This window comes from Heterodontus francisci, unplaced genomic scaffold (genome assembly GCF_036365525.1).
Source record: "Heterodontus francisci isolate sHetFra1 unplaced genomic scaffold, sHetFra1.hap1 HAP1_SCAFFOLD_1241, whole genome shotgun sequence".
NCBI lineage: Eukaryota > Metazoa > Chordata > Chondrichthyes > Heterodontiformes > Heterodontidae > Heterodontus > Heterodontus francisci.
The window spans coordinates 1-18,955 of record NW_027140628.1 but is presented as its reverse complement, the minus strand read 5'-3'; the positions used below and the strand labels follow the sequence as shown (position 1 = coordinate 18,955).

Genomic DNA, 18,955 nt, shown 5'->3' with positions numbered 1-18,955 from the left:
GAGAGAGAGAGAGAGAGAGAGACTGAAATAGAGATTGTGGCAGAGAGAGAGAGAGTGACTGAGATAGAGAATGTGGCAGAGAGAGAGAGAGAGAATGAGATAGAGAATGTGGCAGAGAGAGAGAGAGAGACTGAGAAAGAGAATGTGGCAGAGAGAGAGAGACTGAGATAGAGAATGTGGCAGAGAGAGAAGAAGAGACTGAGAAAGAGAATGTGGCAGAGAGAGAGAGAGAGAGACTGAGATAGAGAATGTGGCAGAGAGAGAGAGAGAGAGAGAGAGACTGAAATAGAGATTGTGGCAGAGAGAGAGAGAGTGACTGAGATAGAGAATGTGGCAGAGAGAGAGAGAGAGACTGAGATAGAGAATGTGGCAGAGAGAGAGAGAGAATGAGATAGAGATTGTGGCAGAGACAGAAAGACTGAGATAGAGAATGTGAGAAAGAGACTGAGATAGAGAGTGTGAGAAAGAGGCTGAGATAGAGAATGTGGCAGAGAGAGAGAGAGAGACTGAGATAGAGAATGTGGCAGAGAGAGAGAGAGAGACTGAGATAGAGAATGTGGCAGAGAGAGAGAGAGAGAGACTGAGATAGAGAATGTGGCAGAGTGAGAGAGAGAGACTGAGATAGAGAATGTGGCAGAGAGACAGAGAGAGAGAGACTGAGATAGAGAATGTGGCAGAGAGACAGAGAGAGAGAGACTGAGATAGAGAATGTGGCAGAGAGATAGAGACTGAGATAGAGAATGTGGCAGAGAGAGAGAGAGAGAGACTGAGATAGAGAATGTGGCATAGAGAGAGAGATAGAGAGAGACTGAGATAGAGAATGTGGCAGAGAGAGAGAGAGAGAGAGACTGAGATAGAGAATGTGGCACAGAGAGAGAGAGAGTGAGAAATAGAATGTGGCAGAGAGAGAGAGAGACTGAGATAGAGATTGTGGCAGAGACAGAGAGACTGAGATAGAGAATGTGACAGAGAGAGAGAGAGACTGAGATAGAGAATGTGGCAGAGAGAGAGTGAGAGGCTGAGAGAGACAATGTGGCAGAGAGAGAGAGAGACTGAGATAGAGATTGTGGCAGTGAGAGAGAGAGAGACTGAGATGGAGAATGTGGCAAAGAGAGAGAGAGAGAGAGACTGAGATAGAGAATTTGGCAGAGAGAGAGAAAGGGAGACTGAGATAGAGAATGTAGCAGAGAGAGAGAGAGAGAGACTGAGATAGAGATTGTGGCAGTGAGAGAGAAACGGAGACTGAGATAGAGAATGTAGCAGAGAGAGAGAGAGAGAGACTGAGATAGAGAATGTGGCAGAGAGAGAGAAACGGAGACTGAGATAGAGAATGTAGCAGAGAGAGAGAGACTGAGATAGAGATTGTGGCAGAGCGAGAGAGACTGAGATGGAGAATGTGGCGGAGAGAGAGAAACTGAGATAGAGAATGTGGCGGAGAGAGAGTGAGAGACTTAGAAAGGCTATGTGGCAGAGAGAGAGAAAGGGAGACTGAGATAGAGAATGTGGCAGAGAGAGAGAGAGAGAATGAGATAGAGAATGTGGCAGAGAGAGAGAGAGAGACTGAGAAAGAGAATGTGGCAGAGAGAGAGAGAGAGAGACTGAGATAGAGAATTTGGCAGAGAGAGAAGAAGAGACTGAGAAAGAGAATGTGGCAGAGAGAGAGACTGAGATAGAGAATGTGGCAGAGAGAGAGAGAGAGACTGAGATAGAGAATGTGGCAGAGAAACAGAGAGAGAGAGAGACTGAGATAGAGAATGTGGCAGAGAGACAGAGAGAGAGAGACTGAGATAGAGAATGTGGCAGAGAGAGAGAGACTGAGATAGAGAATGTGGCAGAGAGAGAGAGAGAGACTGAGATAGAGAATGTGGGAGAGACAGAGAGAGAGAGAGAGACTGAGATAGAGAATGTGGCAGAGAAACAGAGAGAGAGAGAGACTGAGATAGAGAATGTGGCAGAGAGACAGAGAGAGAGAGACTGAGATAGAGAATGTGGCAGAGAGAGAGAGACTGAGATAGAGAATGTGGCAGAGAGAGAGAGAGAGAGACTGAGATAGAGAATGTGGGAGAGACAGAGAGAGAGAGAGAGAAACTGAGATAGAGAATGTGGCATAGAGAGAGAGATGGAGAGAGACTGAGATAGAGAATGTGGCAGAGAGAGAGAGAGAGAGAGAGACTGAGATAGAGAATGTGGCACAGAGAGAGAGAGAGAGAGTGAGAAATAGAATGTGGCAGAGAGAGAGAGAGACTGAGATAGAGATTGTGGCAGAGACAGAGAGACTGAGATAGAGAATGTGGCAGAGAGAGAGAGAGACTGAGATAGAGAATGTGGCAGAGAGAGAGTGAGAGGCTGAGAGAGACAATGTGGCAGAGAGAGAGAGAGACTGAGATAGAGATTGTGGCAGTGAGAGAGAGAGAGACTGAGATGGAGAATGTGGCAAAGAGAGAGAGAGAGAGAGACTGAGATAGAGAATTTGGCAGAGAGAGAGAAAGGGAGACTGAGATAGAGAATGTAGCAGAGAGAGAGAGAGAGACTGAGATAGAGAATGTGGCAGAGAGAGAGAAACGGAGACTGAGATAGAGAATGTAGCAGAGAGAGAGAGAGACTGAGATAGAGAATGTGGCAGAGAGAGAGAGTGACTGAGATAGAGAATGTGGCAGAGAGAGAGAGAGAGAGAGAGACTGAGATAGAGAATGTGGCAGAGATAGAGAGACTGAGATAGAGATTGTGGCAGAGCGAGAGAGACTGAGATGGAGAATGTGGCGGAGAGAGAGAAACTGAGATTGAGAATGTGGCGGAGAGAGAGTGAGAGACTGAGAAAGACTATGTGGCAGAGAGAGAGAAAGTGAGACTGAGATAGAGAATGTGGCAGAGAGAGAGAGAGAGAATGAGATAGAGAATTTGGCAGAGAGAGAGAGAGAGACTGAGAAAGAGAATGTGGCAGAGAGAGAGAGAGAATGAGATAGAGATTGTGGCAGAGACAGAAAGACTGAGATAGAGAATGTGAGAAAGAGACTGAGATAGAGAATATAAGAAAAAAGGGAGAGAGTGTGAGAAAGAGAATGAGATAGCGAATGTGAGAAAGAGACTGAGCTAGAGGGTGTGCGAAAGAGGCTGAGATAGGGAATGTGAGAAGGAGACTGAGATAGAGAGTTTGAGAAAGAGACTGAGATACAGAGTGTGAGAAAGAGACTGAGGTAGAGAAAGTGAGAAAGAGACTGAGATAGAGAATGGGAGAAAGAGACTGAGATAGAGAATGGGAGAAAGAGACTGAGATAGAGAATGTGAGAAAGAGACTGAGATAGAGAGTGTGAGAAAGAGACTGAGATTGAGAATGGGAGAAAGAGACTGAGATAGAGAATGTGAGAAAGAGACTGAGATAGAGAATGGGAGAAAGAGACTGAGATAGAGAATGTGAGAAAGAGACTGAGATAGAGAGTGTGAGAAAGAGACTGAGATAGAGAGTGTGAGAAAGAGACTGAGATAGAGAGTGTGAGAAAGAGACTGAGATAGAGAGTTTGAGAAAGAGACTGAGATACAGAGTGTGAGAAAGAGACTGAGGTAGAGAAAGTGAGAAAGAGACTGAGATAGAGAATGGGAGAAAGAGACTGAGATTGAGAGTGTGAGAAAGAGACTGAGATAGAGAATGTGAGAAAGAGACTGAGATAGAGAATGGGAGAAAGAGACTGAGATTGAGAATGGGAGAAAGAGACTGAGATAGAGAATGTGAGAAAGAGACTGAGATAGAGAATGGGAGAAAGAGACTGAGATAGAGAATGTGAGAAAGAGACTGAGATAGAGAGTGTGAGAAAGAGACTGAGATAGAGAGTGTGAGAAAGAGACTGAGATAGAGAATGTGAGAAAGAGACAGATAGAGTGTGAGAGAGAGACTGAGATAGAGAATGTGAGAGAGAGACTGAGATAGAGAATGTGAGAAAGAGACTGAGATAGAGAATGTGAGAAAGAGACTGAGATAGAGAATGTGAGAAAGAGACTGAGATAGAGAATGTGAGAAAGAGACTGAGATAGAGAATGTGAGAAAGAGACTGAGATAGAGAAAGTGAGAAAGAGACTGAGATAGAGAATGGGAGAAAGAGACTGAGATTGAGAGTGTGAGAAAGAGACTGAGATAGAGAATGTGAGAAAGAGACTGAGATAGAGAATGGGAGAAAGAGACTGAGATACAGAGTGTGAGAAAGAGACTGAGGTAGAGAAAGTGAGAAAGAGACTGAGATAGAGAATGGGAGAAAGAGACTGAGATTGAGAGTGTGAGAAAGAGACTGAGATAGAGAATGTGAGAAAGAGACTGAGATAGAGAATGGGAGAAAGAGACTGAGATTGAGAATGGGAGAAAGACACTGAGATAGAGAATGTGAGAAAGAGACTGAGATAGAGAATGGGAGAAAGAGACTGAGATAGAGAATGTGAGAAAGAGACTGAGATAGAGAGTGTGAGAAAGAGACTGAGATAGAGAGTGTGAGAAAGAGACTGAGATAGAGAATGTGAGAAAGAGACAGATAGAGTGTGAGAGAGAGACTGAGATAGAGAATGTGAGAGAGAGACTGAGATAGAGAATGTGAGAAAGAGACTGAGATAGAGAGTGTGAGAAAGAGACTGAGATAGAGAATGTGAGAAAGAGACAGATAGAGTGTGAGAGAGAGACTGAGATAGAGAATGTGAGAGAGAGACTGAGATAGAGAATGTGAGAGAGAGACTGAGATAGAGAATGTGAGAAAGAGACTGAGATAGAGAATGTGAGAAAGAGACTGAGATAGAGAATGTGAGAAAGAGACTGAGATAGAGAATGTGAGAAAGAGACTGAGATAGAGAATGTGAGAAAGAGACTGAGATAGAGAAAGTGAGAAAGAGACTGAGATAGAGAATGGGAGAAAGAGACTGAGATAGAGAGTGTGAGAAAGAGACTGAGATAGAGAATGTGAGAAAGAGACTGAGATAGAGAGTGTGAGAAAGAGACTGAGATAGAGAGTGTGAGAAAGAGACTGAGGTAGAGAATGTGAGAAAGAGGGAGAGAGAGACTGAGATAGAGAGTGTGAGGGAGTGATTGAGATCCAGAATGTCTGTGAGGGAGAGGGTGAGACTGAGATAACATGAGAGAGAGAGAGAGAGACTGAGATACAGAATGTGGGAGAATGAGAGAGAGAGAGACTGAGATAGAGAGTGTGAGGGAGTGATTGAGATCCAGAATGTGTGTGAGACTGAGATAACATGAGAGAGAGAGAGAGAGAGAGAGACTGAGATACAGAATGTGGGAGAAGTAGAGAGAGAGAGAGACTGAGATAGAGAAGAGAGAGAGTGTGCACGCGAGAGAGAGCGAGATATATTCTGAGTGTGCTCTATATATAGGATAGTATGTGACTCGGAGGGGAAGTTGCAGGTGGTGATGTTTCCATTGCGTCTGCTGCCCTTGTCCTTCGAGGTGGTAGAAGTCTCGGGTTTGGAAGGTGCTGTCGAAGGAACCTTGTTGCCTTGCTGCAGTGCATCTTGTAGATGGTACACCCTGTTTTCACTGGTGGTTTTTGTGGATCATCCTGGTGTTCACCAATTCCCATATGCAACATTAAACCTGCCCTGAATCTCTAATGTGCTTTATTTAATTAAAGTTTCAATTTTAGAAATATCACTGATAATTTGTAGTTATTAAATAGCTCTGTCTCACTCTCTCTATCCCTCTTTCTCTATCATCCTCTGCGTCTCTGACTCTCTCACTTTGTCACACTCTCTGTCCTCTGTGTGTGTGTGTGTGTGTGTGTCTCTCTCTGTATCCCCCATCTCTGTCTCTCTCTGTCTCTGTCTCCCTCTTCCTGTCTTTTTTATTCTCTCTCTCTCTCCAGCTCTGTCTCTCTTTATCAGTCTTTCTCTTTATCTCTTTTTCACTCGCTCTCTGTCTCTCTCTCTCTCCCTCGCTCAATCACCTCTGTCTGAGTGGGTGTTGCTTGGTTGTGACCTTGCAATATCACAGAAAGATCTTCTCTCAGGGGTAACTGCAAGCCGCAGTATGTCTGTTTTTTTCTGAATAACAGGAAATTTCATCAGTGACAGGAAACGATCAAATCAATTTCATCACTTGGTTTCTCATCACCTCCCACTCACCGGAGGTTTAAAAACACAAAATGAACCCAACCCAACATACTGCCCAAGTGTGACTCCCAGTACCTTCCCACCTCTCCAAATGCCCCCTCAAAGAACAAAGAAAATTACAGCACAGGAACAGGCCCTTCGGCCCTCCAAGCCTGCGCCGATCCAGATCCTCTATCTAAACCTGTCGCCTATTTTCTAAGGGTCTGTATCTCTTTGCTTCCTGCCCATTCATGTATCTGTCTGGATACATCTTAAAAGACGCCATCGTGCCCGCATCTACCACCTCCGCTGGCAACGCGTTCCAGGCACCCACCACCCTCTGCGTAAAGAACTTTCCACGCATATCCCCCCTAAACTTTTCCCCTCTCACTTTGAACTTGTGTCCCCTAGTAATTGAATCCCCCACTCTGGGAAAAAGCTTCTTGCTATCCACCCTGTCTATACCTCTCATGATTTTGTACACCTCAATCAGGTCCCCCCTCAACCTCCGTCTTTCTAATGAAAATAATCCCAATCTACTCAACTTCTCTTCATAGCGAGCGCCCTCCATACCAGGCAACATCCTGGTGAACCTCCTCTGCACCCTCTCCAAAGCATCTACATCCTTTTGGTAATGTGGCGACCAGAACTGCACGCAGTATTCCAAATGTGGCCGAACCAAAGTCTTAAACAACTGTAACATGACCTGCCAACTCTTGTACTCAATACCCCGTCCGATGAAGGAAAGCATGCCGTATGCCTTCTTGACCACTCTATTGACCTGCCTTGCCACCTTCAGGGAACAATGGACCTGAACACCCAAATCTCTCTGTACATCAATTTTCCCCAGGACTTTTCCATTTACTGTATAGTTCACTCTTGAATTGGATCTTCCAAAATGCATCACCTCGCATTTGCCCTGATTGAACTCCATCTGCCATTTCTCTGCCCAACTCTCCAATCTATCTATATTCTGCTGTATTCTCTGACAGTCCCCTTCACTATCTGCTACTCCACCAATCTTAGTGTCGTCTGCAAACTTGCTAATCAGACCACCTATACTTTCCTCCAAATCATTTATGTATATCACAAACAACAGTGGTCCCAGCACGGATCCCTGTGGAACACCACTGGTCACACGTCTCCATTTTGAGAAACTCCCTTCCACTGTTCCCTCTGGACAGGGATCAGAAACAGGAACCTGGGCTGATTCACCCCCCACTCCCTAACCCAGGGGTCACTGGACAGGGATCAGGAGCAGGAACCCGGGCTGATTCACCCCGACCCCCCCCTCCCTAACCCAGGGGTCACTGGACAGGGATCAGGAGCAGGAACCCGGGCTGATTCACCCCGACCCCCCCCTCCCTAACCCAGGGGTCACTGGACAGGGATCAGGAGCAGGAACCCGGGCTGATTCACCCCGACCCCCCCCCCCCCTCCCTAACCCAGGGGTCACTGGGAACCATGTGATTTTTAGGTAAAAGAGGGTTTGCAGGTTCTTTGTGTCTCCTGAGATTGGTTTCAGTTCGAGTGTGAGATTGTAAAGAACAGTTTGCATTCTGCATTCTGCAAAGTTCTGTCACTGTCCGTATCACAGTCCCTCTCCTGTGTAAACTCAAACACAATAACGTATGTTGTCAGAATGTATTCACGCACACTCCCACAAGTACACAGTGCAAACTCAGCCACAATGTGCAGACATACACAGTCATGTGGAAACACTGCCATCATGCACACCCGTGTGCAGACACTCATTCACATACCTGTGTGCAGTCATGTTCACTGCCACGTGTTAACACTCACACACGTGTGCAGTCACGCTCACAGACGAGTGCTGTCAAGGCCTGAGTTTCAGGGTGCTTTTATTTTAATCACTGCCGAGGTATAAACACCTTTGTACAAATATACACACATTGGCACAGCGACACACAAATGTGAACTTGTCCCGACACACGCACACACACATAAATTTTAAACAAACACTACAGCAGTGATCTCACACTATTAAATATGTAAAAAAAAAACCTCTAGATAATAAATAAAATCCTGAAATAAATATACAGAGGGGAAGCGAATGGGGCTGAGCTGAGCCCTTCTAATTAATTGCTCTGCAATACAAAACGTGACTCCCCTTCCTGCATATCTGATAGATTCCATCTTTCCCTGCTGGAAATCCCTTTCACCCTGTGCCCAAGACCCCTGTAAATGCAGTCTCAGCTCCCCTCACACTCCTCACTACATTTGTGAGCAAGCCTCCCCACTTGTTACTGCTATAAGGAGAGGAAAGGAGACAAGGAGCAGGAGTCATAAGTGAAGGGACCAAGATGGTGGAGTCTCTCTCTCTCTCTAACCATAATGAATAAGTCCTCAAATACAGCAGACGATCTTATACATCCCTAAAATACTCCCAGGACAGGTACAGCATGGGAGTTAGATACAGAGTAAAGCTCCCTCTACACTGTCCCCATCAAACACTCCCCAGGACAGGTACAGTACGGGGGGTTAGATACAGAGTAAAGCTCCCTCTACACTGTCCCCATCAAACACTCCCCAGGACAGGTACAGTACGGGGGGTTAGATACAGAGTAAAGCTCCCTCTACACTGTCCCCATCAAACACTCCCCAGGACAGGTACAGTACGGGGGGTTAGATACAGAGTAAAGCTCCCTCTACACTGTCCCCCATCAAACACTCCCCAGGACAGGTACAGTACGGGGGGGTTAGATACAGAGTAAAGCTCCCTCTACACTGTCCCCATCAAACACTCCCCAAGACAGGTACAGTACGGGGGTTAGATACAGAGTAAAGCTCCCTCTACACTGTCCCCCATCAAACACTCCCCAGGACAGGTACAGTACGGGGTGGTTAGATACAGAGTAAAGCTCCCTCTACACTGTCCCCCATCAAACACTCCCCAGGACAGGTACAGTACGGGGGGTTAGATACAGAGTAAAGCTCCCTCTACACTGTCCCCATCAAACACTCCCCAGGACAGGTACAGTACGGGGTGGTTAGATACAGAGTAAAGCTCCCTCTACACTGTCCCCCATCAAACACTCCCAGGACAGGGACAGCAGGGAGGTTAGGTACACCAACAGTATCTGACCCCCTGACCCAACGTTGTGAAATCCTGCAGGTTAATCTCTGGAGTGAGGGAAAAGATGAATAATTTTAAATTAAAAACAAGAGGCAAACATACACTTTATAAAAAAAATAAGCGGAATTTTGAGCCCGGAGTCTGTGCTTGGGGACTGGGGTTTGGTGAAGAGGATTACTGAGGTGTGAATCTTGGGACAGACTGGCACAGGTAAACGTGAGGTGGATATAAATTACAAACAGTAACTGCACAAAATCTGCCGACAGCTCAGGAACAACATTTCTGGTCATTTCCAGTGCCTCAAAGACAAGAACTGTTTTTGATCCCATTCGCGATTGCTCATACATGGTGGTGAGGGGGGGGGAGTGGTAGAGAAGAAAGGAAGGGAGGAGAGGCGGGGGAGCGGAGAGGAGCAGAGGAAAAGAGGGGGAAAGCAGAGGGGAAGGGGGAAGAGAGGGGAAAGCAGGGGGCAGGACGGGGGGGGAAGATAAGGGAGAGGAGGAGAGTGAGGGAAGAGAAGAGAGTTGGGGGAGAGGGAAAGGGAGTAGGGAAGGGGGGGGGGAAGAGCGGGGGAGGGGGGAAGGGAGTGGGGGAAGGGAGCGGGAGAGGGAGGGGAAGGGAGCAGGGGAGAGGAGAGGGAGGGGAAGGGAGTGGGGGAGAGGAGAGGGAGGGGAAGGGAGCGGGGGAGAGGAGAGGGAGGGGAAGGGAGCAGGGGAGAGGAGAGGGAGAGGAAGGGAGCAGGGGAGAGGAGAGGGAGGGGAAGGGAGCGGGGGAGACAGAGGGGAAGGGAGCGGGGGGAGAGGGAGGGGAAGTGAGCAGGGGAGAGGAGAGGAGGAGGGAAGGGAGTGGAAGGGAACGGGGGAGAGGAGAGGGAGAGGAAGGGAGCAGGGGAGAGGAGAGGGAGGGGAAGGGAGCAGGGGAGAGGAGAGGGAGGAGAAGGGAGCGGAGGAGAGGGAGGGAAGGGAGCAGGAGAAAGGGAGGGGAAGGGAGAGGGAGGGGAAGGGAGAGGGAGAGGAAGGGAGAGGGAGCGGAGGAGAGGGAGGGGAAGGAGCGGGGGAGAGGGAGGGGAAGTGAGCAGGGGAGAGGAAAGGGAGGGGAAGGGAGCAGGAGAAAGGGAGGGGAAGGGAGAGGGAGGGGAAGGGAGAGGGAGAGGAAGGGAGAGGGAGCGGAGGAGAGGGAGGGTAAGGAGCAGGGGAAGGGAGAGGGAGGGGGAGGGAGGGAAGGAGCGGGGGAAAGGGATGGGAAGGGAGCGGGGGAGAGGGAGGGGAAGGGCGCGGGGGAAGGGAGATGAGGAGGGGGAGGGAGGGGGAAGGAGCAGGGGAGAGGGAGGGGAAGGGAGCGGGAAAGAGGGAAGGGAAGGGAGCAGGGGAGAGGGAGGGGAAGGTAGCAGGGGAGAGAGAGGGGAAGGGAGTGGGGGAGAAGGGAGGGACAGTCGGGGAGGGGAAGGGAGTGGGGGAGGGGGTTTACAGGGAGGGAATGGGGAAGTGTGCAGGGAGTGGGGGAGGGGAGCAGGAAGTGGGAATGGTAGGAAGAGACTGGAGGAGTGGGGTAAGAGAGTGAGGGAGGGGAAGGGAGGGGAGGGAGGGAGGGAAGGGAGGGGAGGAGGGGGGACAGTCAGGGAGGGGAAGAGAGAGGGGAGGAGGGATGGGAAGAGTGGGGGGAGGTGGGATGGGAAGAGCAGGGGAGGTGGCTCCAGGCTGGGTGCCAGAACCCCCTCCCCCCTGGTCCAATCAGAGGCTCATACTGTTGAGGCTGTCCTCGGTGCTGCTCATACCCCAGACTCGGGGCTCCAGTATTCCCTGACACCTTTATATCTCCCAGCTCGACCATGGGCGATTTCTCAACTCCCGGCTGCTCCAGATGGTGTCGGAAAGCAGAACTGATCTGGTCAAAGGTACGGCCTTTGGTTTCAGGCACCTTGAAGAAGGTGAAGATGAAGAAGATGATAAGCAGAACCATGAAGATGATAAAACGTAGGGACCGCAGGCTTCCTGTGGAAGGGAAGAGAGAGGGGGCAGTCAGACAGACATTCAGGCTGACCAATGGACAGGCAGACAGACAGTGACTGGAGACAGAGCCTGTGCCTGCCCTGCTGTCTCTGTCAGTGTGTGTGAGAGAGAGAGAGGGCGCGAGAGAGAGAGAGAGAGAGAGACAGGGCGCGAGAGAGAGAGAGAGAGTGTGTGCGCAAGAGAGAGAGAGAGTGTGCGCGGGGCGAGAGAGAGGGAGAGGGCGCGAGAGAGAGAGAGAGAGTGTGCGCGATCGAGAGAGAGAGAGGGCGCGAGAGAGAGAGAGAGAGAGAGGGGCGCGAGAGAGAGAGAGAGTGTGCGCAAGAGAGAGAGAGAGAGAGGGCGCGAACGAGAGAGAGAGAGAGGGCTGAGAGAGAGAGAGAGAGAGGGCACGAGAGAGAGAGAGAGAGGGCGCGAGAGAGAGAGAGAGTGTGCGCAAGAGAGAGAGAGAGAGAGAGAGGGCGCGAGCGAGAGAGAGAGAGAGGGCGCGAGAGAGAGATAGAGAGAGGGCACGAGAGAGAGAGAGAGAGAGAGGGCGCGAGAGAGAGAGAGAGAGAGTGTGCGCAAGAGAGAGAGAGAGTGTGCGCGAGAGAGAAGAGAGAGAGAGGGCGCGAGAGAGAGAGAGAGTGTGCGCAAGAGAGAGAGAGAGTGTGCGCGAGAGAGAGATAGAGAGAGGGCACGAGAGAGAGAGAGAGAGAGAGGGCGCGAGAGAGAGAGAGAGAGTGTGCGCAAGAGAGAGAGAGAGTGGTGCGCGAGAGAGAGAGAGAGAGAGAGCGCGAGAGAGAGAGAGAGAGAGTGTGCGCAAGAGAGAGAGAGAGAGTGTGCGCAAGAGAGAGAGAGAGAGTGCGCGCAGAGAGAGAGAGAGGGCGCAAGAGAGAGAGAGAGAGTGTGCGCGAGGCGAGAGAGAGAGAGAGAGAGTGTGCGGGTGCGAGAGAGAGAGTGTGTGCAAGAGAGAGAGAGAGTGTGCGCAAGAGAGAGTGTGCGCAAGAGAGAGAGAGAGAGTGTAGTGCGCGAGAGAGAGAGAGAGAGAGGGCGCGAGAGAGAGAGTGTGCGCAAGAGAGAGAGAGGGAGTGTGCGCGAGAGAGTGTGCGCAAGAGAGAGAGAGAGTGTGTGCGCAAGAGAAAGACAGAGAGTGTGCGCAAGAGAGAGAGAGAGAGTGCGCGCGAGAGAGAGAGAGAGAGAGGGCGCGAGAGAGAGAGAGAGAGTGTGCGCAAGAGAGAGAGAGAGAGTGTGCGCAAGAGAGAGAGAGAGAGTGCGCGCGAGAGAGAGAGAGAGAGAGGGCGCAAGAGAGAGAGAGAGAGTGTGCGCGGGCGAGAGAGAGAGAGTGTGCGCGGGCGAGAGAGAGAGAGTGTGTGCAAGAGAGAGAGAGAGAGTGTGCGCATGAGAGAGAGAGAGAGTGTGCGCGAGAGAGAGAGAGAGAGAGGGCGCGAGAGAGAGAGTGTGCGCAAGAGAGAGAGAGAGAGTGGCGCGCGAGAGAGAGAGAGAGAGAGGGCGCGAGAGAGAGAGTGTGCGCAAGAGAGAGAGAGAGTGTGCGCAAGAGAGAGAGAGAGGGAGTGTGCGCGAGAGAGTGTGCGCAAGAGAGAGAGAGAGTGTGTGCGCAAGAGAAAGACAGAGAGAGGGCGCAAGAGAGAGAGAGAGAGGGCGCAAGAGAGAGAGAGAGTGTGTGCGCAAGAGAAAGACAGAGAGAGGGCGCAAGAGAGAGAGAGAGAGAGCACGAGCGAGAGAGAGAGAGAGTGTGCGCGGGCGAGAGAGAGAGAGTGTGCGCAAGAGAGAGAGAGAGAGTGTGCGCAAGAGAGAGAGAGAGTGTGTGCGCAAGAGAAAGACAGAGAGAGGGCGCAAGAGAGAGAGAGAGAGAGCACGAGCGAGAGAGAGAGAGAGTGTGCGCAAGAGAGAGAGAGAGTGTGCGCGGGCGAGAGAGAGAGAGAGCACGAGCGAGAGAGAGAGAGAGTGTGCGCAAGACGAGAGAGAGAGTGTGCGCGGGCGAGAGAGAGAGAGTGTGCGCAGGCGAGAGAGAGAGAGTGTGTGCAAGAGAGAGAGAGAGAGTGTGCGCGAGAGAGAGAGAGTGTGTGCGCAAGAGAAAGACAGAGAGAGGGCGCAAGAGAGAGAGAGAGAGAGCACGAGCGAGAGAGAGAGAGAGAGTGTGCGCAAGAGAGAGAGAGAGAGTGTGCGCGGGCGAGAGAGAGAGAGAGCACGAGCGAGAGAGAGAGAGAGTGTGCGCAAGAGAGAGAGAGAGTGTGCGCGGAGCGAGAGAGAGAGAGTGTGCGCAAGAGAGAGAGAGGAGTGTGCGCAAGAGAGAGAGAGAGAGTGTGTGCGGGAGAGAGAGAGAGAGTGTGCGCGAGAGAGAGAGTGTGCGAAAGTGAGAGAGAGAGAGCGAGAGTGTGTGCGCGGGGTGAGAGAGAGAGAGTGTGCGCAAGAGAGAGAGAGAGTGTGTGCGCAAGAGAGAGAGAGAGTGTGCGCAAGAGAGAGAGAGAGTGTGCGCAAAAGAGAGAGAGTGTGCGCAAGAGAGAGAGAGAGAGAGTGTGCGAAAGTGAGAGAGAGAGAGCGAGAGTGTGCGCGGAGCGAGAGAGAGAGAGTGTGCGCAAGAGAGAGAGAGAGAGTGTGCGCAAGAGAGAGAGAGAGTGTGTGCGCAAGAGAGAGAGAGTGTGGGCGGGCGAGAGAGAGAGAGTGTGCGCGGGCGAGAGAGAGAGAGAGTGTGCGCAAGAGAGAGAGAGAGAGTGTGTGCGGGAGAGAGAGAGAGTGCGCAAGAGAGATAGAGAGTGTGTGCGCAAAGAGAGGAGAGAGAGTGTGCAGCAAGAGAGAGAGAGAGAGTGTGTGTGCAAGAGAGAGAGAGAGAGAGGGCGCAAGAGAGAGAGAGAGAGAGTGTGCGCGGGCGAGAGAGAGAGAGTGTGCGCAAGAGAGACAGAGAGTGTGTGCGCAAGAGAGAGAGAGAGTGTGCGCGGGAGAGAGGACGAGAGAGAGTGTGCGCAAGAGAGAGAGAGAGTGTGCGCGGGTGAGAGAGAGAGAGTGTGCGCAAGAGAGAGAGAGAGAGTGTGGCGCTGGCGAGAGAGTGAGAGTGTGCGCAAGAGAGAGAGAGAGAGTGTGCGCAGGCGAGAGAGAGAGAGTGCGCGCGGGTGATGAGAGCGAGAGTGTGCGCGGGGTGAGAGAGAGAGTGTGCGCGAGAGAGTGTGCGCAAGAGAGACAGAGAGTGTGTGCGCAAGAGATGAGAGAAAGAGTGTGCGCGGGCGAGAGAGTGAGAGTGTGCGCAAGAGAGACAGAGAGTGTGTGCGCGAGAGAGAGAGAGAGTGTGCGCGAGAGAGTGTGCGCAAGAGAGACAGAGAGTGTGTGCGCAAGAGAGAGAGAAAGAGTGTGCGCGGGCGAGAGAGTGAGAGTGTGCGCAAGAGAGACAGAGAGTGTGTGCGCAAGAGAGAGAGAGAGTGTGCGCGGGTGAGAGAGAGAGAGTGTGCGCATGAGAGAGAGTGCGCGCAAGAGAAAGAGAGAGAGTGTGCGCGGGTGAGAGAGAGAGAGTGTGCGCATGAGAGAGAGAGAGAGTGTGCGCAAGAGAAAGAGAGAGAGTGTGCGCGGTGAGAGAGAGAGAGAGAGTGTGCGCAAGAGAGAGAGAGAGAGTGTGCGTGGGTGAGAGAGAGAGAGTGTGCGCGGGGCGAGAGAGAGAGAGAGTGTGCGCAAGAGAGAGGAGAGAGAGAGAGTGTGCGCAAGAGAGAGAGAGAGAGTGTGCGGCGGGTGAGAGAGAGAGAGTGTGCGCGGGTGAGAGAGAGAGAGTGTGCGCATGAGAGAGAGAGAGAGTGTGCGCAAGAGAAAGAGAGAGAGTGTGCGAAAGAGAGAGAGAGAGTGTGCGCAAGAGAGAGAGAGCGAAGTGCGCGCGGGGCGAGAGAGAGAGAGTGAGTTGCGCGCGGGCAAGAGAGAGAGAGTGAGTGCGCGCTGGGTGCAAGAGAGCGACTGCGCGGGCAATAGAGAGAGCGAGTGCGCGGGCGAGAGAGAGAGAGAGAGTGTGCGCAAGAGAGAGAGAGAGTGTGCGCAAGAGAGAGAGAGAGAGTGTGCGCATGAGAGAGAGAGAGAGCGTGCGCAAGAGAGAGAGAGCGAGTGTGCGCGGGCGAGAGAGAGAGAGTGAGTGCGCGCGGGCAAGAGAGCGAGTGCGCGGGCAAGAGAGAGAGCGACGTGCGCGCGGGCGAAGAGAGAGAGAGAGAGTGTGCGCAAGAGAGAGAGAGAGTGTGCGCAAGAGAGAGAGAGAGAGTGTGCGCGGGTGAGAGAGAGAGAGTGTGCGCATGAGAGAGAGAGAGAGCGTGCGCAAGAGAGAGAGAGCGAGTGCGCAGCGGGGCGAGAGAGAGAGAGTGAGTGCGCGCGGGCAAGAGAGCGAGTGCGCGGGCAAGAGAGGAGAGCGAGTGCGCGCGGGCAAGAGAGAGAGAGCGAGTGCGCGGGGCGAGAGAGAGCGAGTGCTGGCGAGAGAGAGTTGTGAGCGAGTGCGCGGGCGAGGGAGAGAGCAAGTGCGCACGGGCAAGAGAGAGAGAGCAAGTGGCGCGGGTGAGAGAGAGAGCGAGTGCTGGCGAGAGAGAGTGAGCGATGTGGCGCGGGGCGAGGGAGAGAGCGAGTGCTGGCGAGAGAGAGAGAGTGAGCGAGGTGCGCGCGGGCAAGAGAGAGAGAGAGCGAGTGCGCGGTGTGAGAGAGAGAGCGAGTGCTGGCCGAGAGAGAGAGCGAGTGCGCGCGGAGCGAGGGAGAGAATGACGTGCGCGGGGCGAGAGAGAGAGAGCGAGTGCCGGGCGAGAGAGAGAGAGCGAGTGCGCGGGCGAGAGAGAGAGAGAGAGAGCGAGGTGCGCGGTGCGAGAGAGAGAGCGAGGTGCGCGGGCGAGAGAGAGAGAGCGAGTGCGCGGGCGAGAGAGAGAGCGAGTGCGCGGGCAAGAGAGAGAGAGAGCGAGTGCGCGCGGGCAAGAGAGAGAGAGCGAGTGCGCGGGCGAGAGATGAGAGCGAGTGCGCGGGCGAGAGAGAGAGAGCGAGTGTGCGGGCGAGAGAGAGAGAGCGAGTGAGCGGGCGAGAGAGAGAGCGAGTGCGCGGGCAAGAGAGAGAGAGAGCGAGTGCGCGCGGGCAAGAGAGAGAGAGCGAGTGCGCGCTGCGGGCGAGAGAGAGAGAGTGAGTGCGCGGGCGAGAGAGAGAGAGCGAGTGAGCGCGCGGGCTAGAGAGAGAGAGCGAGTGCGCGGGCAAGAGAGAGAGAGAGCGAAGTGCGCGGGAGCGAGAGAGAGAGCGAGTGCGCGCGGGCGAGAGAGAGAGCGAGCGCGCGGGCAAGAGAGAGAGAGAGCGAGTGCGCGCGGGCGAGAGAGAGAGAGTGAGTGTGGCGGGCGAGAGAGAGAGAGTGAGTGCGCGGGCGAGAGAGAGAGAGCGAGTGCGCGGGCGAGAGAGAGAGAGAGAGTGAGTGCGCGGGCGAGAGAGAGAGAGCGAGTGCGCGCAGGCGAGAGAGAGAGAGCAAGTGCGCGCAAGGCGAGAGAGAGAGAGTGAGTGCGCGGGCGAGGAGAGAGAGAGCGAGTGCGCGGGCGAGGAGAGAGAGAGAGAGTGAGTGCGCGGGGCGAGAGTGAGAGAGCGAGTGCGCGGGCAAGAGAGAGAGAGTGAGCGCGCGGGCGAGAGAGAGAGAGAGCGAGTGAGTGCGCGGTGCGAGAGAGAGAGCGAGAGCGCGAAGTGCGCGGGGCTGGAGAGAGAGAGAGTGAGCGCGCGGGCGAGAGAGAGAGAGCGAGTGATGTGTGCGGGGCGAGAGAGAGAGCGAGAGCGAAGTGCGCGGGGCGAGAGAGAGAGAGTGAGCGCGCGGGCGAGAGAGAGAGAGAGAGCGAGTGCGCGGAGCGAGAGAGAGAGAGAGAGCGAGTGCGCGGGCGAGAGAGAGAGTGGAGTGCGCGCGGGCGAGAGAGAGCGACGTGAGCGCGCGCGGAGCGAGAGAGAGAGAGTGAGTGCGCGGAGCGAGAGAGAGAGAGAGCGCGCGGGCGAGAGAGCGAGTGCGGCGGGCGAGAGAGAGCGAGTGCGCGCGAGGGCGAGAGAGAGAGAGTGAGTGAGTGCGCGGGCAAGAGAGAGAGAGAGCGAGTGCGCTGGAGGCGAGAGAGAGAGAGCGAGTGCGCGGGCGAGAGAGAGAGAGGAGCAGTGCACGGGCGGGAGAGAGAGAGAGAGCGAAGTGCGCGGTGCGAGAGAGAGAGAGTGCGCGGGCGAGAGAGAGAGAGGAGTGCGCGGGCGAGAGAGAGAGAGAGCGAGTGCGCGGGCGGAGAGAGAGAGAGTGAGTGAGCGGGCGAGAGAGAGAGAGAGCGAGCGAGCGCGCGGGCAAGAGAGAGAGAGCGAGTGTGCGCGGGCGAGAGAGAGAGAGCGAGTGCGCGCAGCGGGCGAGAGAGAGAGAGCGAGTGCGCGGGCGAGAGAGAGAGAGTGAGTGCGCTGGCGAGAGAGAGAGAGAGAGCGAGTGCGCGCGGGGCGAGAGAGAGCGAGCGAGCGCGCGGGGCGAGAGAGAGAGAGAGAGCGAGTGCGCGGGCGAGAGAGAGAGAGAGAGCGAAGTGCGCGGAGCGAGAGAGAGAGAGCGAGTGAGCGCGCGGGCTAGAGAGAGAGAGCGAGTGCGCGGGCGAGAGAGAGAGAGCGAGTGCGCGGGCGAGAGAGAGCGAGCGAGTGCGTGTGTACAGTGAGTTCGGGAATGGGCTGTACTTTGTGTCGCCCTCATTCCTGCCCTTACCTCCACTATGGGGAATAACATGCCGACCAGGAAGTTGGCGGTCCAGTTGGAGCAGCCGGCTACAGCCACAGCCGCTGGCCGTGGGCCTTGGCTGAAAAGTTCAGCCACGATGAACCAAGGAATAGGACCTGGACCCACCTCGAAGAAAGCCACAAACCCAAATATAGAGACGATGCTCAGGTAACTGAGGCTGGGCACCGTGACCTGTGAGGGAGAAAGCAGAGGACAACTTAGCGTCAATGGAACTTAGTCAGCGGGTGGGGTCAAAGTTCAAGAACAGGGACAAGGTCAGAGGTCGGGCTCAGGGATGAAGATCAGAGAGAGAAGCAGGTCAGGGAGGGGAGCAGGTCAGGGGTCAGGGTCAGCGATGAGGATCAGGGAGGGGAACAGGTCAGGGGTTGGGAATGAGGATCAGGGAGGGGAACAGGTCAGGGGTAAGGAATGAGGATCAGGGAGGGGAACAGATTAGGGGTCAGGGTCAGGGATGAGGATCAGGGAGGGGAACAGGTCAGGGGTCGGGAATGAGGATCAGGGAGGGGAACAGGTCAGGGGTCAGAGTCAGGGACAAGGTTCAGGGAGGGGAACAGGTCAGGGTCAGGGATGAGGATCAGGGAGGAGAATAGGTCAGGGGTCGGGGATGAGGATCAGGGAGGGGAACAGGTCAGGGGTCAGAGATGAGGATCAGGAGGGGAACAGGTCAGGGGTCAGGAATGAGAATCAGGGAGGGAAACAGGTCAGGGTCAGGGTCAGTGATGAGGATCAGGGAGGGGAACAGGTCAGGGGTCAGGGTCAGGGATGAGGATCAGGGAGGGGAACAGGTCAGGGGTCGGGAATGAGGATCAGGGAGGAGAACAGATTAGGGGTCAGGGTCAGAGATGAGGATCAGGGAGGGGAACAGGTCAGGGGTCAGGATCAGTGATGAGGATCAGGGAGGGGAACAGGTCAGGGGTCAGGGATGAGGATCAGGGAGGGGAACAGATTAGGCTCAGGGTTCAGCCGTTGGGGATGGGGCAGATGTCTAGGTCACTGGACGGGAAGGATCAGCAACAGGGTTGGCTCAGCAGTAAAGGTCATGTTTCAAGGTCAGGAAAGGGGGTA

The 18,955-nt window shown here is 53.6% G+C and overlaps 1 protein-coding gene and 1 pseudogene across 1 annotated transcript in view; both read right to left on the bottom strand.

Moving 5' to 3' along the window:
- LOC137360284 (transient receptor potential cation channel subfamily V member 5-like) overlaps positions 1-9,519 on the bottom strand; it is a 105,826-nt gene extending 96,307 nt beyond the window's left edge. The window contains exon 1 of the mRNA XM_068025778.1: positions 9,351-9,519. Coding sequence (XP_067881879.1) covers positions 9,351-9,519 — 169 coding nt within the window. The remainder of the gene's footprint in view (positions 1-9,350) is intronic.
- Positions 9,520-10,473: 954 nt separating this feature from the next.
- Positions 10,474-18,061, bottom strand: LOC137360283 (solute carrier family 2, facilitated glucose transporter member 3-like; annotated as a pseudogene).
- Positions 18,062-18,955: the final 894 nt, after the last annotated feature.